The sequence below is a fragment of the Microtus pennsylvanicus genome, chromosome 2 (assembly GCF_037038515.1).
Source record: "Microtus pennsylvanicus isolate mMicPen1 chromosome 2, mMicPen1.hap1, whole genome shotgun sequence".
NCBI classification, from domain to species: Eukaryota; Metazoa; Chordata; class Mammalia; order Rodentia; family Cricetidae; genus Microtus; species Microtus pennsylvanicus.
The window spans coordinates 27,185,865-27,207,208 of record NC_134580.1 but is presented as its reverse complement, the minus strand read 5'-3'; the positions used below and the strand labels follow the sequence as shown (position 1 = coordinate 27,207,208).

Genomic DNA, 21,344 nt, shown 5'->3' with positions numbered 1-21,344 from the left:
AGGCATGTCCTCCTCAATACTGAGTGAAGGTTTTGTCGTTGAGAATAGAGTGATCCATATATCTGGAAAAGAGAAAATGTCTCGAGATTCAGCCAGGTCAGGCTAAAGGAAAGGGAGCATCCTTAACAATGGTCCTCATGGCTGCCTCTGTACGAGTGGGCAGGGGTGGTGAAGTAGAGCTACCGCGAGGACGCTGGTTGGAGTAGACTTTGGGAACCCACAGGAATGCTAGAGACATTGATTCTGTGCCTGTTCAGAATCTCACCCATAAAACAAAGCGGACAGATCTCAAACTACTGTGTGGAGACCACACTGCCCAGGATCTGAGGCCCACTCTCCCCGATTGGACTCAAACCTCTTCTCTGATTCTGAGACAGAGTCTCTCTATGTAGTTCTGGCTTTCCTGGACCTCTATATAGACCAGGCTGGGCTTGAACTCCCAGCCCACAGAGATCCACTTGGCTTTGCCTCCTGAGTGCTAGGATTAAAGGTGTGCAACACTACACCCAGCTTATTCTTAGCTCTTAAGTGGAGCTTAACAATAGGTTTCATTGTGAGGAGAAAAAACTTCCTCAAGCCCCCTACCCTGACCTTTCTCAGCCTAACCTGGTCATCGGGCTTTTAATAAGACAATGGCGTCGACACTGGATCCATGGTATGATTTTCTCTGGACGCACACTTGAATGGTCGGTCCACCAGAAGCTGAAGTTCTGAGCGTCGGTCACTGGGACTCGAAAGACCTGATTGGGGACTGGTTGAGTTGAAAGAAAGGCAGGTGATTGGTTGAATTTCGCCAGATTCCCTTGTTTTTTCTGTCTCCGGATAAAAAGCACAGTCTAGAAACTTGCTGTGACCAGTGCGAGAGGTCCTGGGAGGGTGTTCACTATACCCTGTTTCCCTTCTGGATTCCAACATCTCACACACTTCCTGGTCAGCTGGCTTAGTCTTGGTGTTTCCTGCTGCTAAGTAAACCTGTCTCTAAGATGTGCCAAGATAGAAAATAAAGTTAGCTCATTGGGAAGTGTGCAAGAGAGGTCTACTGACTCAAATGGTGAAGTTTTGGTATTTGGAGACAGGGTTTCTCTGTGTAACAGCCTTGGCTGTCCTGGAACTCACTCTGTAGACCAGGCAGGCCTTGAACTCAATAAGATCTGCCTGCCTCTGCCTCCTGAGTGTGCCACCACCGTGCGGTTCAAGGGCCTTTTCTGAATTGTCCTCTCCCATTTAATTTCCCTTGTCTGAAATAATGCTTTTCTTTGCTCACTCCAGGAAATTCCCTGAAACTAACCAATGGTACCACTCCACTTTGAGATGCTACACACAGGTGTTATCAAGTTCCTCTTGCTCAAAGTTTGGTGGAAGGTTTGTGTGTATGGAGGTGCAGCTGTGCAGCTGTGCAGGTGTAGAAGGTGTTTGTGTGTGTGGAGGTGCAGCTGTGCAGGTGTAGAAGGTGTTTGTGTGTGTGGAGGTGCAGCTGTGCAGGTGTGAAGCTGTGTGTGTGCAGCTGTGCAGGTGTAGAAGGTGCTTGTGTGTGTGACGGTGTACCTAAACAGCTACATGTGTATATGTACATGTGTACCTACAGGTATATATGGAGGGCAGAAGTTCCCAAGGAGCTATCCAGAAAAGTCCATCACTAGGACCTGGGGCTCAATGATTAGGCCAAGATGGCTGGGCAGCCAGCCGGCCCCCAGAGATACACCTGTCCCCTCCACAGCTCTGGAGTCATGAGTGTACACTTCCGTGCCTGGCTTTTTACATAGCTGTTGGGGATTAAACGCAGGTCCTTATGCTTGCAATATAAACTGAGCTATCTCCTGAAGGTGTGTGTGCACGGGTGTGCAGGTGTGCTCATTCCTTCCTGTCTGTGCACGTGGAGATCAGAGGTCATGTTCAGCGTCTTCCTCTATTGCTTTCCATCTGATGGTTTTATAATTATTTAGTTACTTTGGTTTTTGAAACACGACCCTGGTTGTCCTGGAACTTACTATGTAGACCAGGCTGGCCTCAAACTCACAGAGATCTTCCTGCCTCTGCTCCGCCAACTTTTTTTTTTTTTTTTTGGTTTTCTGAGACAAGGTTTCTCTGTAGCTTTGGAGCCTGTCCTGGAACTAGCTCTTGTAGACCAGGCTGGTCTCGAACTCACAGAGATTCGCCTGGCCTTGCCTCCCAAGTGCTGGGATTAAAACCGTGTGCCACCGTTGCCAGGCCAATTTTCATATTTTTAAGATCGAATTATGGCCTATTTTCTGATTTTCTCTATAGTCTTGAGAATTTTTTAAATCCTTAATTGACTAAATGTTACATTTTTAAAAAATATTTATTCATTCATTATGCATACAATATTCTGTCTGTGTGTATGTCTGCAGGCCAGAAGAAGGCACCAGACCCCATCACAGATGGTTGTGAGTCACCATGTGGTTGCTGGGAATTGAACTGAGGACCTTTGGAAGAGGAGGCAATGCTCTTAACCTCTGAGCCATCTCTCCAGCCCCTAAATGTTACATTTTTACCTAGCTGTTTTTCTATTAGTTAATAATAAACTTTAAATTATTTTTGCTATTAGAAATAACTTAAGTGCCCCTTTCCTTATCTTGCCTGTTTTGATCTCTAAAGTTTTTTTTACTTTAATTTTGGCCTAACCTGTGGTACAGGCCTCTAATCTCCATTACTTGGAAGGCTGAAGAAGGAGGACCAAAAGTTCAAGCCTGAACCATTTAGTGAAAGCCCATCTCAAAAATACAGAGAAAGAGTGGTGACAGAGCCAGTGGTGGAGTGAAATGTATCTAAAGACCCCGGTCAACCCCCACTTCCTGGGGGTACGAATTTCAAGTCATTACAGAGACCCGGAGATAGAAGAGACACTACTGGGAGATTCCCTGACTCTTAGTGGTGACATCATAGTACCCTGCCGCACCTGGAACATTACTATACACGGACAATACTAGGCAATTCCAAGCTGTCTTGGAATTGTAAAGGATAGTCCCCAAGCATCCAGGGTTGCCATTCTGTAGCCTCTAGTAGTGATCTGTTCATTTCTGTACACTTGTCACGATAAGAGTGTTAGATAATGGTATACGGATTGTGAGCTTTTTTCTAATGAAGCAGAACTGGAATTGACTCGATGAGGAGGGAAACGTGAGGGAAAGAGGTTGAGCAGAGCTTGAGGAATGGCTTCGTGTGTGCATGTGTGTCTGTGGAGTGTTTGCCACACGTGGGAGTCTGTGGAGGCCAGAGGAGAGTGTTAGATCCCCTGGGGCTAGCATTCCAGGCAGTTGTGAACTGTCTTGTGGGTGCTGGGAACTGCACTCTGGGCCTGTGGAAAAGCAGCAAGTGCTCTTCCCCATGGAATCATCTCTCCAGCTCTGAGAACGGCTTTCTTTAGAGAACACAATTCCCCGAAGGGTCCCACATCATACTGTCTGCATTGAGTCTGTCCTACTTGCTCTTCTGGACAAAGTGAAAGAGCTCCCATTTTCAAGTGGCTGGGAGAGGTTGACGGCCAAAGGAATGTCCCCAAGGTCACCCAACTTGTTTGGTGTCTAAGCTCAGTTCGAATTACTAGCGCTGGCTCCACTCCTCAGCGGGTGCAGTGTGACGATACGCCAAATTCTTTCACCGTTGCAGTTTTTTTGTGTCCTTGTCGTGACATTTCTGGGAGTATATAAAACAGTACAACATCCTCTGTCCCCATAACCATGTGACGCCCTTGTCATTCTCTAGGTGCCCAGATTCATTCTTGTTTCCCTTGCCAAGGTACTCACATGTCTTTAACAACACCTTTCTCACGGCTTCCTGATAGCGCTTGTGGCTATTCCGGTGCACGGAGTAATTACCATCTTCGGAGACAATCGGTGGAAACCTAGAGGACCCTGCATCCTTCTGGTCTGAAATGAGAAGGCTCATTTTGAGTACTTGGCAAATGGGGCTACTTTATTCTTTGATTTCCTGGTCTCCATGCCAACAGGGTACATAGCAGGGATCTTTCCTAGCTCCTGACATTCAATTCTCAGCATCCCAGGAGTCAAGTTATCAAGCCTGAGATAGAGGGGCAGGAGGAAGAACTCAGTGTTCACAAGAATCCCTCACCCCTCCTCTCTGACTCCCAGATTTTGATTGGCTTCCCACTAGCCTCGGGGTTCTGGATAGATATTTAGGACTAGCGCAGGTGAAAATAAAATGGTCTCTAATCTGGGCGTAGACTCTCCCGAGCCCGACATGCTTATAGAACTTCAAATGGATTGAAAGGGGGAATTATTGTTGAGTCCTAGTGGATAAGTAATTGCTGGGCCTAAGCAGAATCAGGAAGGTGCTTCAGGCTGCAGGATGGCAAAAGCTTCAGAAGTGTTGGAGAAAGAGGATGCTTTCAGTCAGCTGGGACCTGGATGTGGAGAAGGATGGGTGGAGGGGTGGGGTCTGGGAAGGTCGGTCAGGAATTAGCTCTTATCAAGCAAAGCTTGCACGTCACAAAAGACCGGCTCCACCTCACCTGGCCTCCCAAGGCTAGGCGAAGCAGGCAAGGCTTAAACACATCTAAATTTTAATTTTCTTTTGAGCATCTCACTATTTAGCCCCGGCTGGGATGGAACTTGCTGTGTAGATCAGGCTGGTCTTGAACTCACAAAGCTCTGCCTGTTTCTGCTTTCTGAGTCCTGGGATTTAAGTCATGGTTTATGTTTTGAGGCAAGGACGACGTTGCAAGGAGCGTTTGCTGGTGTTGGTCACTGGGGCATTTCCTTTCTCCCAGCAGCACACAGAACTACGTCCTTGGCGACAGCACTGTCCCCCCCCCCATGTCCAATGCAGTAGCCACTGTCTGCACCTCAGCACCTTGAAGAGGAGTGGGTTGTGACGACTTAGATGTAGAAAAGCATGACTTGGTCAGGGGCTGAGAAGAAGGCTGTTGTCTAGGAGGACGCCATGTTGTCACCCAAGGAATAAAGAGGAACTAGGCCCCTTGCCCCTTGTCCCCTAGCTAGGGCCCTAATAAGTCTCTGCTCTTCATCTTATGTTCTAAGTGTCTCCGTTCTGTTTTTCCAGAGCCGTGGCTCTCACCCACTCGCTCAGATTTTTACTTTCCCTTCTTGTTAGTGTTCGTCGGGGACTAGATCAGTCTTTAGCATTCTCTCTGGAAACTGCTGAAGATCGCTGACTCATCTGAGGGGTGAGGGTGCTCCTTCTGTTGTGCAGTTCCTTTCCAACTTGGTCGTTTTCCCTCCTTTCTCTCCCTTGGCCTCACTCGTTCATCGTCCCTATCCTCTCTTCTCCTTTCTGTCCTCCAAAGGAAATCTCGAACGTTCCAAAACGGAGGCGATACCACCAGAATGAGGTGCAGTTTAAATGTGCCCTCTGTGAAGCTGAAGACCTAAGTGGGGATGGCAGTCCTGAACGCTTTGCCTGAGCTGGCGCTATCTGTACTTAATCGTAGGTTCCAGCAACGAGAGGCCACTTCCTGGAAATGGTATTATTTGAGCTGGTTGTTCAGCTTTAGGCAGGGTAAAAGTAGCAATATGGCCATGGACAGATAGCGGTGGATTGAGGAGCAATAGCAAGCGCGTTTCTAGTGGGTGTCGGGATCTGGGCTGAGAGTAAATTACGGTTCTAAACGCAGGTGACAAGCAAGAACGCCGCCTGGTCCTTAGGCGTCAGACTGTTCTTACTATACCACCAGACGAGGTTCTGTTATTTCTAAGAGCCCAAGCAGCAGGCTCCCAGCTTCCCATATGGATGGCAGCTACGTCTGGAGTCTGCCCGACAATCTCACCCACTTGGATGCCTGCCAACTTGCTCCTCGGGTTGGTTTCTTCAATTTTTCGTTTTGTCAAACTGGGAGATATTCTTAGTAACTCATAGCTTCCCCCACTAAATGCCCAGGTTTGATAAGGTTCCCGAGATGAAGGGTGGCAAGGGCGGGTAAGAAGCATGTCATGGTCACTGAGGAACGTTCTCAATAAAGGACATGATGAGTAAACTCCACTGCAATGGGGCGGCTGAATCAACATCTTGTTGGCAGGTGACCAAAAGAGGTTCTTCACACAGCTAGTCGATGTCCTGTCCTAAACGATGCTCTAAAAGAAGCCATTTGCCACAAGTTAGGGTTGCCATGCGGCCATAGAGAATGCTTTGACTGCACCCTGAAGACATCCTTGGGAATGCGAGAGTACCTGGGTGGATCTGGTATTCATCGTAATTAAATGATGCAGAGTTTTCAGTTCTATACGCTGTCCTGGGAGCCAGGGATGCTCCCAGGATCTAGTTATCTATCCACACCGTGGCTCAGCGCCTCTGTTGGAACTGAGGCTGGTTGGCTCCAATGTTTTCAGTTGAAGAATACAGACTCAGTGACACCTTGAAGCCTGGCTTCTAGACGATGGGTTGGTTTCAGGTTCTTGGGCCATAACGATGACAGTATCCAACACATTGTTTGCAGCTGTCTTGGTGTGCTGGTTACAAACCGTAATACCATGTACCATACAGGATCAGGATGAGAGAAAACACTTTGGGATTGTACATAATATAGTGACTCCTGAAATGCTTGGCTGGCCCAGCAGTTATGAGTGCTAGCTTGCTGTGCTCTGCTTTTGGTTTTTCAAAACGGGGTTTCTCTGTAGCTTTGGAGCCTGTCCTGGGACTAGCTCTTGTAGTCCAGACTGGCCTCAAACTCCCGAGTGCTGGGATTAAAGGCGTGCGCCGCCGCCACCACCGACTAGCTTGTTATGCTAACACGTGAGAACCAGAGTTCCTATCCTCACACCCACGAAAAGGGCTGCATGTAGCCCCATGCAGGCCTGTAACTCCAGCACTGAGGAGACAAAAATGGGGGCCACTGATACTTGCTGACTACAATCCTAGATAAAAAGTGGGACCTCCAAGTTCAGCAAGACACCTGCCTCAAAGGAATAAGGTAAAGAGAGGACATCCAGTGTCCTCCTTCGGCTTCCATGTGAGCACGGGAATACTCATTCACACATACATGTACACACATCATATACATATGGACCACATATATGTACACAAATAATTTTTTAACTTGAAAATTGAGGGGTCTTAATCAGTTAAGAGCACTGGCTGCTCTTCCAGAGGACCTGGGTTCAGTTCCCAGCACCCACATGGTGGCACACAACTATCTATAACTCCATTTCTATGGGATCTGACACCCTCACACAGACATATGGACAGGCAGAATACTAATGCACATAAAATTAAAAATAAACAAATGATGCCATCTACAAGGTCATATCAAATGGTAGTTCAAATCCTTGAAATTGGCTTGAGCATATTAAGACAATGCTGAAGTATGTCCGGAGGGCTGTCTTATACTTACTGTCTTTCCTGATGCAAGGTAATTATCTATGCTTTGGGAGGAAGTGGACATGAGCCCAGGGAACCAGGTCCTCAAGGTATGTTTGCCATAGGGGGGCCAGTTCTTTGCCTTTGCATCTTTAGTGGCGAGCCTGCTGATTGTGAGTGTAGGGGAAGCCGATGGGGCATGAGCAACACAGGGACTTAGTGCTTCAGACTACTTAGGTAAAGTGGATTTTCTGGAGATAAAGATTGCTAATACGAATGCACTCTGCACGGCACTATAAAGTAGGAGACGGAGACACAGAGAAGTTTAGTCATTTGCCTGAGGTCACAAACTCACACGTGGCAGAAACATGAGTTTATCTGAGTAGTTCCCAGGGGCCTGACTGACCATACACAACCACTCCTTGAAATAGCTCCACCGAGGCTTCCAGAAGAGATGGAGAACTTGGGCTGGAAGCATCAGTCCCTTTATAGATGTGCACAGCTGGGTGGGAGGTTTCGGCAAGTGTGTGTGTTTGCTCACCTGGACCAGACTTGAGTTGGTAGGGGATATGACATCATTGCCTTGATTCAGAGGGAGAGCCCAAGGTCGCTGAGCTGTTCTGAATGTAGGATGTAATGTCCTGAAGTCAGCATTGGAAACAGCAAGGACTGGGACTTGGTCACCCTCTCAGTGAGTTGGAGCAGCTGACTGGGGAAGAGCAGTGAGGAAAGACCCCTGTAGGAAAAGTGGTCCATCTGCTGTCAGTGTGGAAACGGGCCCACTCTGGAGGCTTCAACACTGCTTGTGAGTAGCGTGAACATCTCCCCAGCTAGTTTCCTGGGGTTGAAATATAGCGGCCCATAGCAGTTAAAGTATGCATAGGTTTCACGATACAGTTCCATACAGTTAGTTGTTCTATACGTTCCAAAAGCAGAGCGTCTCTGGCCAAGTTCATTGGCTGAACTGTGCCATGTATGCTCCTGTTTGGAAAGCTAGACCTGCAGCGCCCTCTGCTGGAGCATACAGGTGGCATCGCTTGTCTCCAGGCGTATCTTGTCACCAACCTGGCGGCTCTGAGAGATCAAGAAACCTAGAGGGTTATGAGCAGAGGACATTTCAGGCAAGATTAGGAAAGCGGCTTCCTCCCTCTGCGCTCTCTCTCTCTCTCTCTCTCTCTCTCTCTCTCTCTCTCTCTCTCTCTCTCTCCCTCTGTGTGTGTGTGTGTGTGTGTGTGTGTGTGTGTTGGCTGTCAGTTCTTGCCTTACACCTTGTTAGAGACAAGGCATCTCTCGTTCACCTCTGCATTCACAGGCTGACTGAACCATGTGTTGCCACGGATTCTCCTGTCTGTGCGATAGGAGTGTTCACGAGTTCAGGGGACTGAAACTCAGGTCGTTAGGTTTTCTTTACAAGCGCTTTACCCACTGAGTCATTTCCTCAGTCCGTTTATATTCTACATGTAAATAATTAAGTTCCATGTGTCCTCGAACTCACTGCTTAGCCCGAGTTGCCCTTTTCACTCGAGGCAGGCTTCCTGCCTCGCCTGCCAGGTGCTGGGATTACAGGCATGAGTCATCATCACACATGGCTCACGTCTCCATTTACAGGTGAGGGAACAGAAGCGCTGCAAACCTGCATAGCGTTAGCTTTCACACCACACTGTTCCGGTACCGCTAAGGCCAGTGCTCTGCCGTGAAAGATGAGAGATGGAAGACTGCTTCCCACACCCTTTCCTCTTTTTTTTTTTTTTTAAGATTTATTTACTTATCATGAATACAATATTCTGTCTGCGTGTATGCCTGCAGACCACAAGAGGGCGCCAGATCTCATTACGGACAGTTGTGAGCCACCATGTGGTGGCTGGGAATTGAACTCAGGACCTCTGGAAGAGCTTAACCTCTGAGTCATCTCTCTAGCCCTGGTTTGCATATTTTTTTTAAATTTTTGTTTTATATGTATGTGTGTACCTTGGTGTATGAACACTATGCAATGTCCCTGGGGGACCAGAGGAAGACATCAGGATTTCCTGAAACTGGAGTTAGAGACAGTTGTGAGCTGCCATGTGGGAGCTGGAAACTGAACCCAGTCCTCAGGAAGACAGTCAATTCTCTTAACCACTAAGCCACCTCTCCAAGCCATATATATATGAAAGGGAGGATCCAGGGATTGGAGAATATCTTATTACATGGGCTGAGTCAACTCTGTGAGTTTTCCTTAAGACTGTAACAAGGGAATATTGAGGAAGCTCTTCTGAGCTGAATGTTTAATACACTCACACCCACTAGAGAGGAAAAAACCCATCCTTCAAAGAAAAAATTGCGATAAAAATATACCATGGTAGTAAGCCTGTTAGGGAAGAGAGCGACTATGAATAGATTCCCTTACTTTGTTGCTGGTGAAGGGCTGGCTGAGGGACCAGGCAGAAGGTGGCTGATCTGAGCTTGTAGAACCCCTTGAAGAGCCAGTGCAGGAGGTCAGGACAACGGTCAGGCTACTTGGGTGGAAGCACATTCGTCCCTCTCTATGTGAGAAAGTCTATGCTAAGACTCAGTAGGTGCCCGAAGCTGCCGGCACTGCCGTATGCACCACGCTTTCTTTCTCTGGAGGTCCATACCCGGACTGAAGCTTAACTTATAGAGTATGCACAGTAAGAATTAATAACTGACAATAAAATAATAATAACAACACTTGCACATGTGTGGAGGCCAAAGGGCCATGGAGGGAGCCTGTTCTCTCTTCCACTGTATGGCTTGTAGGCATCAAACTCATTGGGAGGCCAGGAGCCAAGCACCTTTACCTCATGGGCCATCTTTCTGGCTCCCATTTTTTATTCTTAATTTATAGATAGATCTGTCTGTTCACCCATTCATCCAAGGGAATTTTTTACATTTTTCTCCCTTTCTTCCATTCATCGCCCCAGGGCTCGAGATGTCGCTAAGGGCACATGTGAGAGATCCCAGTACTATCCCCAAAGGAATCCATAGCTAAGTATCATTCTAGACTCACAAAAGGATAGTAGTAACTTGACACAGTACAAAACCACTACACCCCTTAGTGGTCAAAGCTAACACCACTAATAGTGAGATAAAATAACATCAACAGCCCCTCCCCCCGCCACTGGATGCGCTGATGTCACTTCTCAGCCCTCACCTTGTTATGCAATGGTTTGGGCTCCTTTGGACACCCACCACCCACCCAGCTCCCAAATAAATCACACACAGAGCTTATTAGTTATGAATGCCTGGCCTTAGCTTGGCTTCTTTCTTGCCAGCTTTTTTTCTTTTTTTAAAAAAAATATTTATTTATTATGTCTACAATATTCTGTTTGCATGTATGCCTGCAGGCCAGAAGAGGGCGCCAGACCTCACTACAGATGGTTGTGAGCCACCATGTAGTTGGTGGGAATTGAACTCAGGACCTTTGGAAGAACAGGCAATGCTCTTAACCACTGAGCCATCTCTCCAGCCCCTTGCCGGCTTTTCTTAACTTAAACTATCACAGCTATCTTTTGCCTCTGGGCTTTTATCTTTCCCTATTTCTGTATACCTTTTTTTTCTTCTTTATTCATGGTTTGCTGTGTGGCTGGGTGACTGGCTCCTAGCACCCTGCTCTTCTTGTTCTCTTGCTCTTCCTCTTCCTCAGGGTCTCCTTCTATTTATCCTCTCTGCCTGCCAGCCCCGCCTATCCTTGCTCCTGACTTGCTATTGGCTGTTCAGTTCTTTATTAGACCATCGGGTGTTTTAGACAGGTAAAGAATCACAGCTTCACAGGGTTAAACAAATGCAGCATAAAACAAAAGCAACTCAACTTGAAACCATATTCCCCAACACCACCCCAGTGCTTAGAGCAGATCTAATTATGAGAAACATCAGACAAGCGCAAATAAAGAGCATTCTGCAAAATGTCCTGCGGTATTGTGCAGAAATGTGTGCCATGAAACAAAGGCAGTGGAGCTATTTCACATAAAGACACCAAAGAGACATGCCCGCCAAATGAGAACTCAGTCCTTAATTAGACTGAACTAGCTCTTGTAGACCAGGCTGGTCTCGAACTCACAGAGATCCGCCTGCCTCTGCCTCCCGAGTGCTGGGATTAAAGGTGTGCGCCACCACCTCCCGGCCTTAACTAGACTCTTGTAGGAAACTTTCCGCTGTAAAGGAAATTAATGTGACAACTGGCAAAATGGGAATATTGGACTATAGATAATTAGATGTTATAAGAATGCTAAAATTTGCAAAATATCTGTGCTGTGCATAGCTGTTCTTAAGAAATGCAAATAGACAGGGTGTAGTGGCCCACACTTTTAATCCTAGCACTTCTGAGGCAAAGACAAGAGGAGTTTGAAGCCAGCCTGGTTTATATAGCCAGTTCTAGGGCAGCCAGAAATATATATTAAGACCTTGCCTCAAGTCAGGCATGGTGGTGCACACCTTTAATCCTAGCACTTGGGAGGCAGAAGCAAGCAGATCTCTGTGAGTTCGAGGCCAGCCTGGTCTGCAGAGTGAGTGCTAGGACAACCAAAGATACACAGAGAAATCTTGTCTCAAAAAACAAAACAAAACAAAAAGGCCTTGCCTCAAAAAGGAAGAAAACAGGAAGGAAGGAAGGAAGGAAGGAAGGAAGGAAGGAAGGAAGGAAGGAAGGAAGGAAGGAAGACAAACAGAAATGTTTCGGGTAAAGAGATAGAGTATAAGAATTTTTTTTTTGTTGCTGTTTTTGGTTGGCATCTTTTTTTTTGTTTGTTTGTTTTTGAAAGAGGGTCTTTCTATGTAGCCCTGGCTGTCCTGGAGCTCACTATATAGACCAAACTGCCTCAAATTTACAGATATCTGCCTGCTCTGTCTCCTCAGTGTTGGGATTAAAGTCCACCACTACACCTGGTGAGAGTCTTTTTTATTTTATGTGTTTGGGTGCTTTGCCTGAATGTATGTTTGGGCATCCTGTGTGTCCAGTGCTTGAAGAAGCCGGAAGAGGGCGTCAGATTCCCCTGGGACTGAAATGACAAGTGGTTGTGGACCACCATGCTGGGAATTCAAGCCAGGTCCTCTGCAAGCGCAGCCAGTGCTCCTAGTGCTGAGCCATCTCTTCAGCCCCAAGACAGGAATCTTATTTTGTCACCTAGGATAGAGTAGAACACAGCATATAGCTGGGTCTTGTAATAACCCTGTGCCTCGGCCCCCTGAATATTGAGATTACAGTTGTGAAGCTGGGTGATGGTGGCTCAGGCTTTTAATCCTGGCACTTGGGAGGCAGAGGCAGGAAGGTCTCTGTGAGACAGAGCAAGTTCCAGGACAGCCACAGCTACGCAGAGAAACCCTATCTTAAAACCTACCCACCCCCAGAAAAAGAGGTTGTAATCTTGAGCCCCCACATCCTCTTTTCTGTCCCCTCCTAAATAGAATAGAGAGTCAAGGATTGCCAGTGACTTGAAGATTAGTTAATGAATGAGAAAAACACAGACATCATGGCAAAAAGACTCAGAAATGGGCAAAACTCTCATACCCATAGAATAAAAACTAAAAATATTACTAAGTGGAAATCATCTGTCTGTATATTTTTTGTGTGTTTGAGACATGGCAGTCTGTTGGCCAAGCTTCACTTTGTAGGTTGGTCTTGAATTTGTGACCTCCAGCCCAGTCTCCTAAATTCTGAGATTAGAGGTATGAGCCACCACACCTGATTTCATATGTCCATATATTTGTGTGTATATGGTATATGCATATGTATGAAAGTGTGTGTGCATATGTTCATATGTGTGTCTAGGTGTGAGCATTGCATTGGCACGCATTTGTATGCGTCTGTATACGTGTATATGTGTGTGTGTATGAGTGTGCGTGTGTGTGTGTGTGTGTGAGAGAGAGAGAGAGAGAGAGAGAGAGAGAGAGAGAGAGAGAGAGAAAGAGAGAGAGAGAGAGAGAGAGAAGGGCAGAGGCCAACTTCAGGTATCTTCTATTGCTCTCCACCTTGATTTTTTAAATTTAATTTTTATGTGTATGATTGCTGTACCTGCATGTTTGTCTGTGCACTTTTTTGTGTGTCTGGTGCCTGCAGAGATCAGGAGAGAGTGATGGATCTGTTGGACTGACTGGAATTGCAGATGGTTGTGAGCTGCCATGTGGGTGCTGGGAATTGAACCACATCCTCTGCAAGAGCATCTATCTGAGCTATCTCTCTAGTTCCCCCCACCTGAATGTTTTAAAACATCCTCTCAGTGAACCTGACCTCACCCTTCTGGTTCGGGCTGACTAGTGAGCCCTGCAGGTCTGCCTGTCTTCATATCCCTCAGTGCTGGGTTAACAGTTGTGCTCTGCCCCTTCGTGTTATGTGGATGCTGAGGATTCAAACTCAGGCCCTCGGGTTTCCACAACAAACACTTTATCATGCTCGATCATCTTCCCAGCATAGTCTGTACACCTGCAGGCCAGGAGAGGGCGCCAAATCTCATGACAGATGGTTGTGAGCCACCATGGGAATCGAACTCAGATCCTCTGGAAGAGCAGCCAGTGCTCTTAACCGTTAAGCCATCTCTTCAGCCCCCCAGCATAGTCTGTATCTTAAACGAGTACCCAGAATGTATAAAACTGAAGCTAGGGGAAGTAAGCAGTGGGCAAGAATAATATATTTGCAGTTCAGTCTTTCCTCTAGCCTTAAATTCTGTCTAGGTCACCAGTTTGAACAAAGCTTTGGCCTCTGATGCTACCACACCACAGTGGGTAAAGTAGGAGCATCTCACAGAGGACGGTCCTCGCCAGGGTCACTGTTGTTGTGATAAAACACCGCATGACCGAAGCAGCTTTTTTTTTTTTCTTTCGAGACAGGGTTTCTTCGTGTAACAGCCCTAGCTATCCTGGAACTAGCTCGGTAGACCAGGCTGGCCTGGGACTCAGAGAGGTCTACCTGCCTCTACCTCCTACCACGTGGGCTCGACCAAAGCAACTTGGGGAGGAAAGGGTTAATTTGACTTACATTTTCATATCATAGTCCATCACTGCAGGAAGTTTGGTCAGGAACTCAAGCAGAGCAGGAACCTGGAGGCAGGAGCTGATGCAGAGGCCACGGAGGGGTGGGGCTTTCTGGCTTGCCCCTCAAGGCTTACTCAGCCTGCTTTTTTTTTTTTTTCTTTTTTTTCTTTTTTTGGTTTTTCGAGACAGGGTTTCTTTGTGGTTTTGGAGCCTGTCCTGGAACTAGCACTTGTAGACCAGGCTGGTCTCGAACTCACAGAGATCCGCCTGCCTCTGCCTCCCGAGTGCTGGGATTAAAGGCGTGCGCCACCACCGCCCGGCTCAGCCTGCTTTCTTATAGGACCCAGGACCGTCAGCACATGGGCGGCACCACTCACAGTGGGCCTGGCCCTCCCATCAGTTACTAAGAAAACGTCCTACAGATCTTATGGAGGCATTTTCTCAATTGAGGTTCCCTCCTTCCAGATAAGTCTAGCTTGTGCCAAGTTTATGTGTTTTGTTGTTCAATGGCCCTAGCTTCCTTTTTCCACCATGTTTGCCACTGTAACTAGGACCAGGTTCCAATGTTGCTGTTGCCAAATCTTTCCAGTCTTAGAGGATAATTCTCTTCCGAGTTGCCCACGAATTTAACGTCTGCTTTACACAGGGTGAATGAATATCCTAAGAAATGACTGCTTTCTTAAATCTCTTCAAAGGTAATGTTTCTATAGAATTCCATTTAACGTCTTCATAACCTCGGGGGTGCCTGTCATCTGCTGGTCATTCTTGCATAGTAATTGGATAAACTAAAGTTGGTTTTCTAACAACATTAGGCTGCCCCTCTTCAGTTTTTTTTAAATTGATTTTTTTCTTTTATTTATTATGAATACAATATTCTGTTTGTGTGTATGCTAGCAGACCAGAAGAGGGCACCAGGCCCCATTACAGATGGTTGTGAGCCACCATGTGGTTGCTGGGAATTGAACTCAGGACCTTTGGAAGAGCAGGCAATGCTCTTAACCTCTGAGCCATCTCTCCAGCCCCCTCTTCAGTTTTATAATGTAGTGGTGTGGTAGGTTCTTGTCTAATTCCTTTGTCTGTGTCTGAGTATTTCTCTTATTTTCATATATGTCTTTCTAAGGCTTGTATCTTGTCAATCCACTTTTCATATTTGGCACAATTATCAAACCACTTTTCATATTTAGCACAAAAAGCACCATGGCTATTAAGGATATAATATGAATTACCAGATTGGTAGTAATTATAATTGGTATTATGTCAACCTCAGTTATGTCATTGATTTTTTTTCATTTTCTGCTTTTATTTTCAAGTCATCTAAAGTAGCATTATACTGGGTCCTAATGCCCCATGCTATGATATTTCCCATCCTTAATGTGGGAAAGGTTTTTTCCTTTTAATATTATTTGACTCTCTCCTTGAGGACAACCTAGGTGTCTTACCAACTCTGATGGCTTCTCAGTTTGTCCAAGCTGGCATAATTTCTCTGTCTGTGTGGTTGTGCCATGAGTTAGAGCACCAAATTTATTTATTTATATTTATTTATTGGTTTTTTTTTTTGAGACAGGGTTTCTCTGCAAACCTGTGTAACAGTCCTAGCTGAACTGGAACTAGTTCTGTAGACCAAGCTGGCCTCGAACTCACAGAGATCTACCTGCTTCTGCCTCCTGAGTGCTGGGATTAAAGGCTGCACCACCACTACTCTGCCCAAATGTTGTTTTTAACAAAATCTCAATTGTTTGTTTTTAACAATAAAGACTCAGAGGCAGACACTGGGGTGAAAGCCTGCTAGCTCAGAGAGGCAGAGAAAGCACCCAACTGACCTTCCTCCTCCGCCATGTCCCAGAAGCCTTCTCCTATACTGTCTTCAACCACCCTCCCCAAACTGGATGTCCCTCTTTTCTACTTCCTGTGCATCTCTATCCATCCTCCTGACTCCCTCTTGCTCTCTATGTTTTTTTTCTTCATAATCCTATGTCTACTTCCTGTCAACTGGTTGTTTGCTCTGCACTTAAATTATGATTGACTTTGATCTTGTTTACAATATTCAAGCAGAAACCTCTTGGATTAAAGGTGTGTGCTAGGGCTGAGCCACATCATAACTAGAAACAGCTATTTTTCCAGTAACTAATGCAATCTTGGGGTTCACATTGTGATAAAAAAATCTTGCAACATCTCTATGAGGCCTGACAGGCACTGTAAATATAATGCAATCAAATCATTAAATTTTTCAATGGTTCTCTATAGAATTAAAATACTTCTTAAGGTTGGTAGCATCCTCAATTAGCTGGCCTTAGCCTTGTTTTCAAGGTCTGCTTCTTAGTACCTACTTTACCCTTCATTGTGTCTAAGTTCTTGGGATTTACTTAATATGGATCTAAGTATTCTCTTTTCAGTGCTAATTCCTTTCTTATTTACCTGATTAACTTCAATCAACTTTCACACTTGTTTCTGGAGACATTTCCTATGAGAATGTCTCTTAAGTCTTCCTTTGTTGTTTTTGTTTGTTTTTCAAGACGTAGTTTCTTTGTAGCTTTGGGGCCTGTCCTGGAACTCATTCTGTAGACCAGGTTGGCATCGAACTCATGAAGAGTTCAGAGGCCTGCCTCTGCCTCCTGAGTGCTGGGATTAAAGGTGTGTGCCATCACCACCCGGCTTGTTTTTAAAACCCTATAGTATCAGGTATTGACTCCTTTGAGGTTAACAGTCTATATTTACTTTAATCATATACTATATTACAAATTTTTTTTTTGGTTTTTTTGAGACAGGGTTTCTCTGTGGTTTTGGAGCCTGTCCTGGAACTAGCTCTTGTAGACCAGGCTGGTCTCGAACTCACAGAGATCCGCTTGCCTCTGCCTCCTGAGTGCTGGGATTAAAGGCATGCGCCAGCACCGCCCGGCTCTATATTACAAATTTTATATGACTACTTATCTTCCTCATCAGATAGTCAGCTACTGTATAGTTTTGATGGCTATTCTTGATTGTCAGTTTAACTATATCTGTAATAAACTACAATCCAGAAATGGAGGGCACATTTGTAAAAGGGTCTTGAGGCAAAAAGACAACAGACCTTTGTTCTGGATCCCGAGGCGGGAAGACATAGGCTTTTGGTCCAGATTTTGAGGCTGGATGACACGCCTTTAATCCAGTTCTTGAGGCAGGAAGACACACCTTTAACCTGTGCCACATCTTCTACTGGAAACTTATATATAGGCACTGGAAGAAGGAAGGGTTCATCTGTTCTTTGTCTGCTTGCCCTTGCTTTCCCAATATGCCCATTCCTTTACTGGCATTGGAGCCTACTTCAGTATTCCAGAATACACAGAAGACCAGCTGAGACACCCACCTTCGTGGGACTGAGCAGCTACTTGGACTTCCATTCACAGGTAGCCACTGTTGGGTTAGTTAGACTGTAACCTGTTAGTCATTCCAATAAATGTATTCATTCTATAAGAAAGCTCTGACTAATAACAGTAGCAGAGGCTTTCTTCCATCCATCTTTGTGCCCTTAGTCACCAACATAAACCACAGACCCATGATTAGTTGGTGTTAATGCTGGCTAGATGAATTAGATTATTTGGTTGAACAAAGTATTTATCTTAATAAGAATATGAAGTAACAGAAAGTTAAGTCGAATGGCTTCTGTCCTGCTGTGTAACTTAACTGCGGTGACATCTCTCGGGAGCCTGCTAGGAAAGGAAATGACTAGGAGGTGACTGGGCTTGGTCCTCCGTCCCGCCACACTAGATTCTCCTTACCTGTTTCTTCAGTTGTGGTTTTCTTTTTATTCCGAAGGGGATGCTGATATCCTAATAGATGTAAGTTGAAGAAAGCCATCTCAGTGCCTCCTTTTCAGAATGTCTACTCTGTAGTGCTGGGTTCTAGTAACCATAGTAATGCCTTGAAGAATTACCTTGACTGACATTTCCTTTGTCTAGTGAGGCTCAGGATTTATAGGTCATCATGGAGTTGGAATTGAGTGGGCTAAATAATTTCAGGAAACTTGAGGAATCAGGTATGATTACCTTCTAAAAAAGGCGTTTCTGCCAGGCTGTGGTGGCTCATGTTTTTAATCCCAGAACTCAGGAGGAAGAAGCAGCAGCAGATGGGTATTTGTGAGTTCGATGCCAACCTGGTATACAATCAAGTTCCAGAACAGTCAGAACGGTTACACAGAGAAACCTTGTCCCCAAAATCCAAAAAATAAAAGCATAAAAAACCAAACTAAACAATATTCTTTGAAAATTTCATACATTTGTACCGTATACTTTGATCATATACATCCCCCACTATTTCCATTCAACCCCTCCAAATACCCGCTATCTCCTTCCTTCCTTCCTTCCTTCCTTCCTTCCTTCCTTCCTTCCTTCCTTCCTTCCTTCCTTCATTGAGACAGAGTTTTTCTATAGCTTTGGAGCCTGTCCTGGAGCTCGCTCTGTAGACCAGAGCTGGCCTCGAACTCACAGAGATCCACCTGCCTCTGTCTCCCGAGTGCTGGGATTAAAGGCATGCGCCACCCCGCCCAGTCAAATTTATTTATTTTTATGTGCATTGCTATTTTGCCTGCATGTATCTCTGTATGAAGATTCCAGATCCCCTGGAAATGGAGCTATATATATATCTGTGAGCTGCCATGTGAGTGCTGGGAGTTGAACTCAGGTCTTTTGGAAGCACAGCCAGTGCTCTTAACCACTAAGCCATCTCTCCAACCCCCTGTCTCCTTCCTAACCTCACTGTGTAGCCCTGGTTGTCCTGGAACTCACTCTGTAGACCAGGGTGGCCTCAAACTCAGAGATCTGTCTGTTCTGCCTCCCAAGTGCTGGGATTAATGGTGAGTCCCACTCTGCCCTGCCTAGTTATCAAGTTATTTTAAATTCCCAATCTGAAATCCTAAGATCTCACTGTGAGTACCTGGTTCTGATGCTTCCAGGTTTTGCTTTTCAAGCTTGAACAGAACATGTTACGCAAGGCTCAGGTTTTATCTTTAAATGGCTAGGCTTTGGAGATGTTCACTGTTTGCTGCAGATGCAGGTGCTGGAGGCCACTTGAGAAAGGGCTTTTTACTGTATGTGAAGGGTCATCAATTTGCCTAGACTGTCCGGCCATCAAACCTAGGATTCTTCTTTCTGTCTCCCCAACTCTGGGATTACTGGTGTGGTGCCCAGTTTTTTGCATGGGTGCTGGAGACCTGAACTCAGGTTCTCATTTTTCTGCACAAGGACAATACTGACTGACCATCTGCCTAGCTGGACTTCCCAGTCTTCTGCTAAGCATGTTCCTCCCTGGGCAGTGACCTTAAATGTTTAACGTTTCTTCTACCTTACATAATAGAGCAAGGGTAGAGAAAACTGAAGTTGGCTAATTCCTATCTCTCATGGTTAGGCTTTGGTAAAAAGTTTTATTTAAAAACTTCATTTGAGGATCAGTGAGATTGCTCAGTGGGTAAAAGGTGCTTGCCACTAAGCCTGATGACCTTGTGTCCAATCTTTGGATTGCGTGGTAGAAAGAACATCTTAAATTTGTCCTCTGACCTTTAGTCTTTCACTGTGACGTGAGTAAACCTACAGGCTGGCTTTGAACTCAAGAGATCTTCCTGTCTTCTGACTGTTGGGATTAAAGGAGTGGACCACCACACCCTGCCCTATACCACAATTTTTTTGTTGCTGTTTTTTTGAAACAGGGTTTCTCTGTAGCTTTGGACCCTAACCTGGAACTAACTCTTGTAGACCAGGCTGGCCTCGAACTCACAGAGATCCGCTTGCCTCTGCCTCCCGAGTGCTGGAATTAAAGGTGTGTGCTACCACCGCCCGGCATACCACAAATATATTATAAACATTATGAACTTGATAATCATGGAAGAACATGTAGGAAGCTGAGCACAGAGGTTCACAAGCTCAATGCCTGCCTACTTGGCCTATGTAGTAAGTTCAAGACCAATTTAAAAGAACAAATCAAGCAGGGCTGCCTAGTTAGGTGGTAGTGTACTTGCCCAGCATAAGCACAAGGATCTAAGTTCAGTCTCCACTGGAGTCGGAGGGGCAACTGCAGGGAGGGCAGGCTAAGAGGGGTTAATTAGCTTGCTTAGGTGGAAAAGCCATTAGACCTGGAGCTGGTCTAATAACCCAGAGGCCTGAATTTAGAGATTTTCCACGTGGTGGTGGAACTTTCCACACTGTAGAGGCAGTTTTAGTTCATCCATTAGCAGATCCTCGGCTACTTGGCTACTTCTAAACTATTTACTGTTCCTGTATGTGCCTCAGTGCGTTTGGGGCAGTCAGAGGACACCTTGCAGGTCAGTCCTCTCCTTTCATCTACTATGGGGTTCCAGGGATGGAATTTAGGTTGTCAGTGTTGGCAGCAGCCTCCTCTACCTGCTGAGCCATCTCGAGGAGTCCCTCACTCAACACATCCATACACAAAAGTCCCAGAGGCCTTCTAGAGCAAAAACCAGAGCCCCAAATCTTTGAGATGGTCCAATGGTGGGTATGGTGGGCTCCTGGTAAACAACAGTGGGGCCACACATAGATCTGTGATTTGAGATAGTGTGAACATCAGAACTGAGTTGAACACAGCGACAGAAGCCTGGGAACAGAGAAGCCCTAGAGTGGACAGGAGGGTGAGGGAGACAGCAGCCCAGCTTGCTTTTTACAGCCCCACAAAGTGGACCTAGGAGTGAGTCCAGCACACAAATTATCTCTTGTTCTCTTTCGCTAGATAATCTTTCCCTAAGGTTTGGGTTTCCTAGAACTATTGATCTGGCCGGCATTCTGGCGCCTGGCATACCTTTGGGACCTAACTGAACGTTTGGAATCTGCACTGGCGAGCATATCGCTTTCCCTGCAAAAGTAAAAAGAGAAAACGGTCTTGTTACCCTTATCGTCAAATAAAAACACCCAAACACATTGAAATTAGTAACACTAATTTTATTTATTTATTTATTTTGGATTTTCGAGACAGGGTTTCACTGTGTAGGCCCCTGGCTGTCGCGGAACTAGCTCTATGCAGACCAGGCTGGCCTCGAACTTACGGAGATCCCCCTGCCTCTGCCTCCCTAGTGCTGGGATTAAAGGCGTGCGCCACCACATCCGGCTAGC

The 21,344-nt window shown here is 45.9% G+C and overlaps 1 protein-coding gene across 2 annotated transcripts; it reads right to left on the bottom strand.

The window, feature by feature from the left end:
• Positions 1-13: 13 nt before the first annotated feature.
• Positions 14-18,087, bottom strand: Spmip11 (sperm microtubule inner protein 11). Of its 2 annotated transcripts, none has more exons than XM_075963545.1 (4): positions 18,009-18,087; positions 3,765-3,887; positions 607-751; positions 14-62 (listed from the first exon to the last, which is right to left on the bottom strand). In XM_075963545.1, the coding sequence occupies exons 1-4, from the start codon at positions 18,085-18,087 to the stop codon at positions 14-16; spliced, it is 396 nt and encodes a 131-aa protein (XP_075819660.1). The 2 variants fall into 2 exon arrangements, with proteins under 2 accessions (XP_075819660.1, XP_075819662.1); XM_075963547.1 differs by lacking the exon at positions 18,009-18,087 and adding an exon at positions 8,823-8,870 and having other exon boundaries at positions 3,765-3,882.
• Between the last annotated feature and the right edge of the window lie 3,257 nt (positions 18,088-21,344).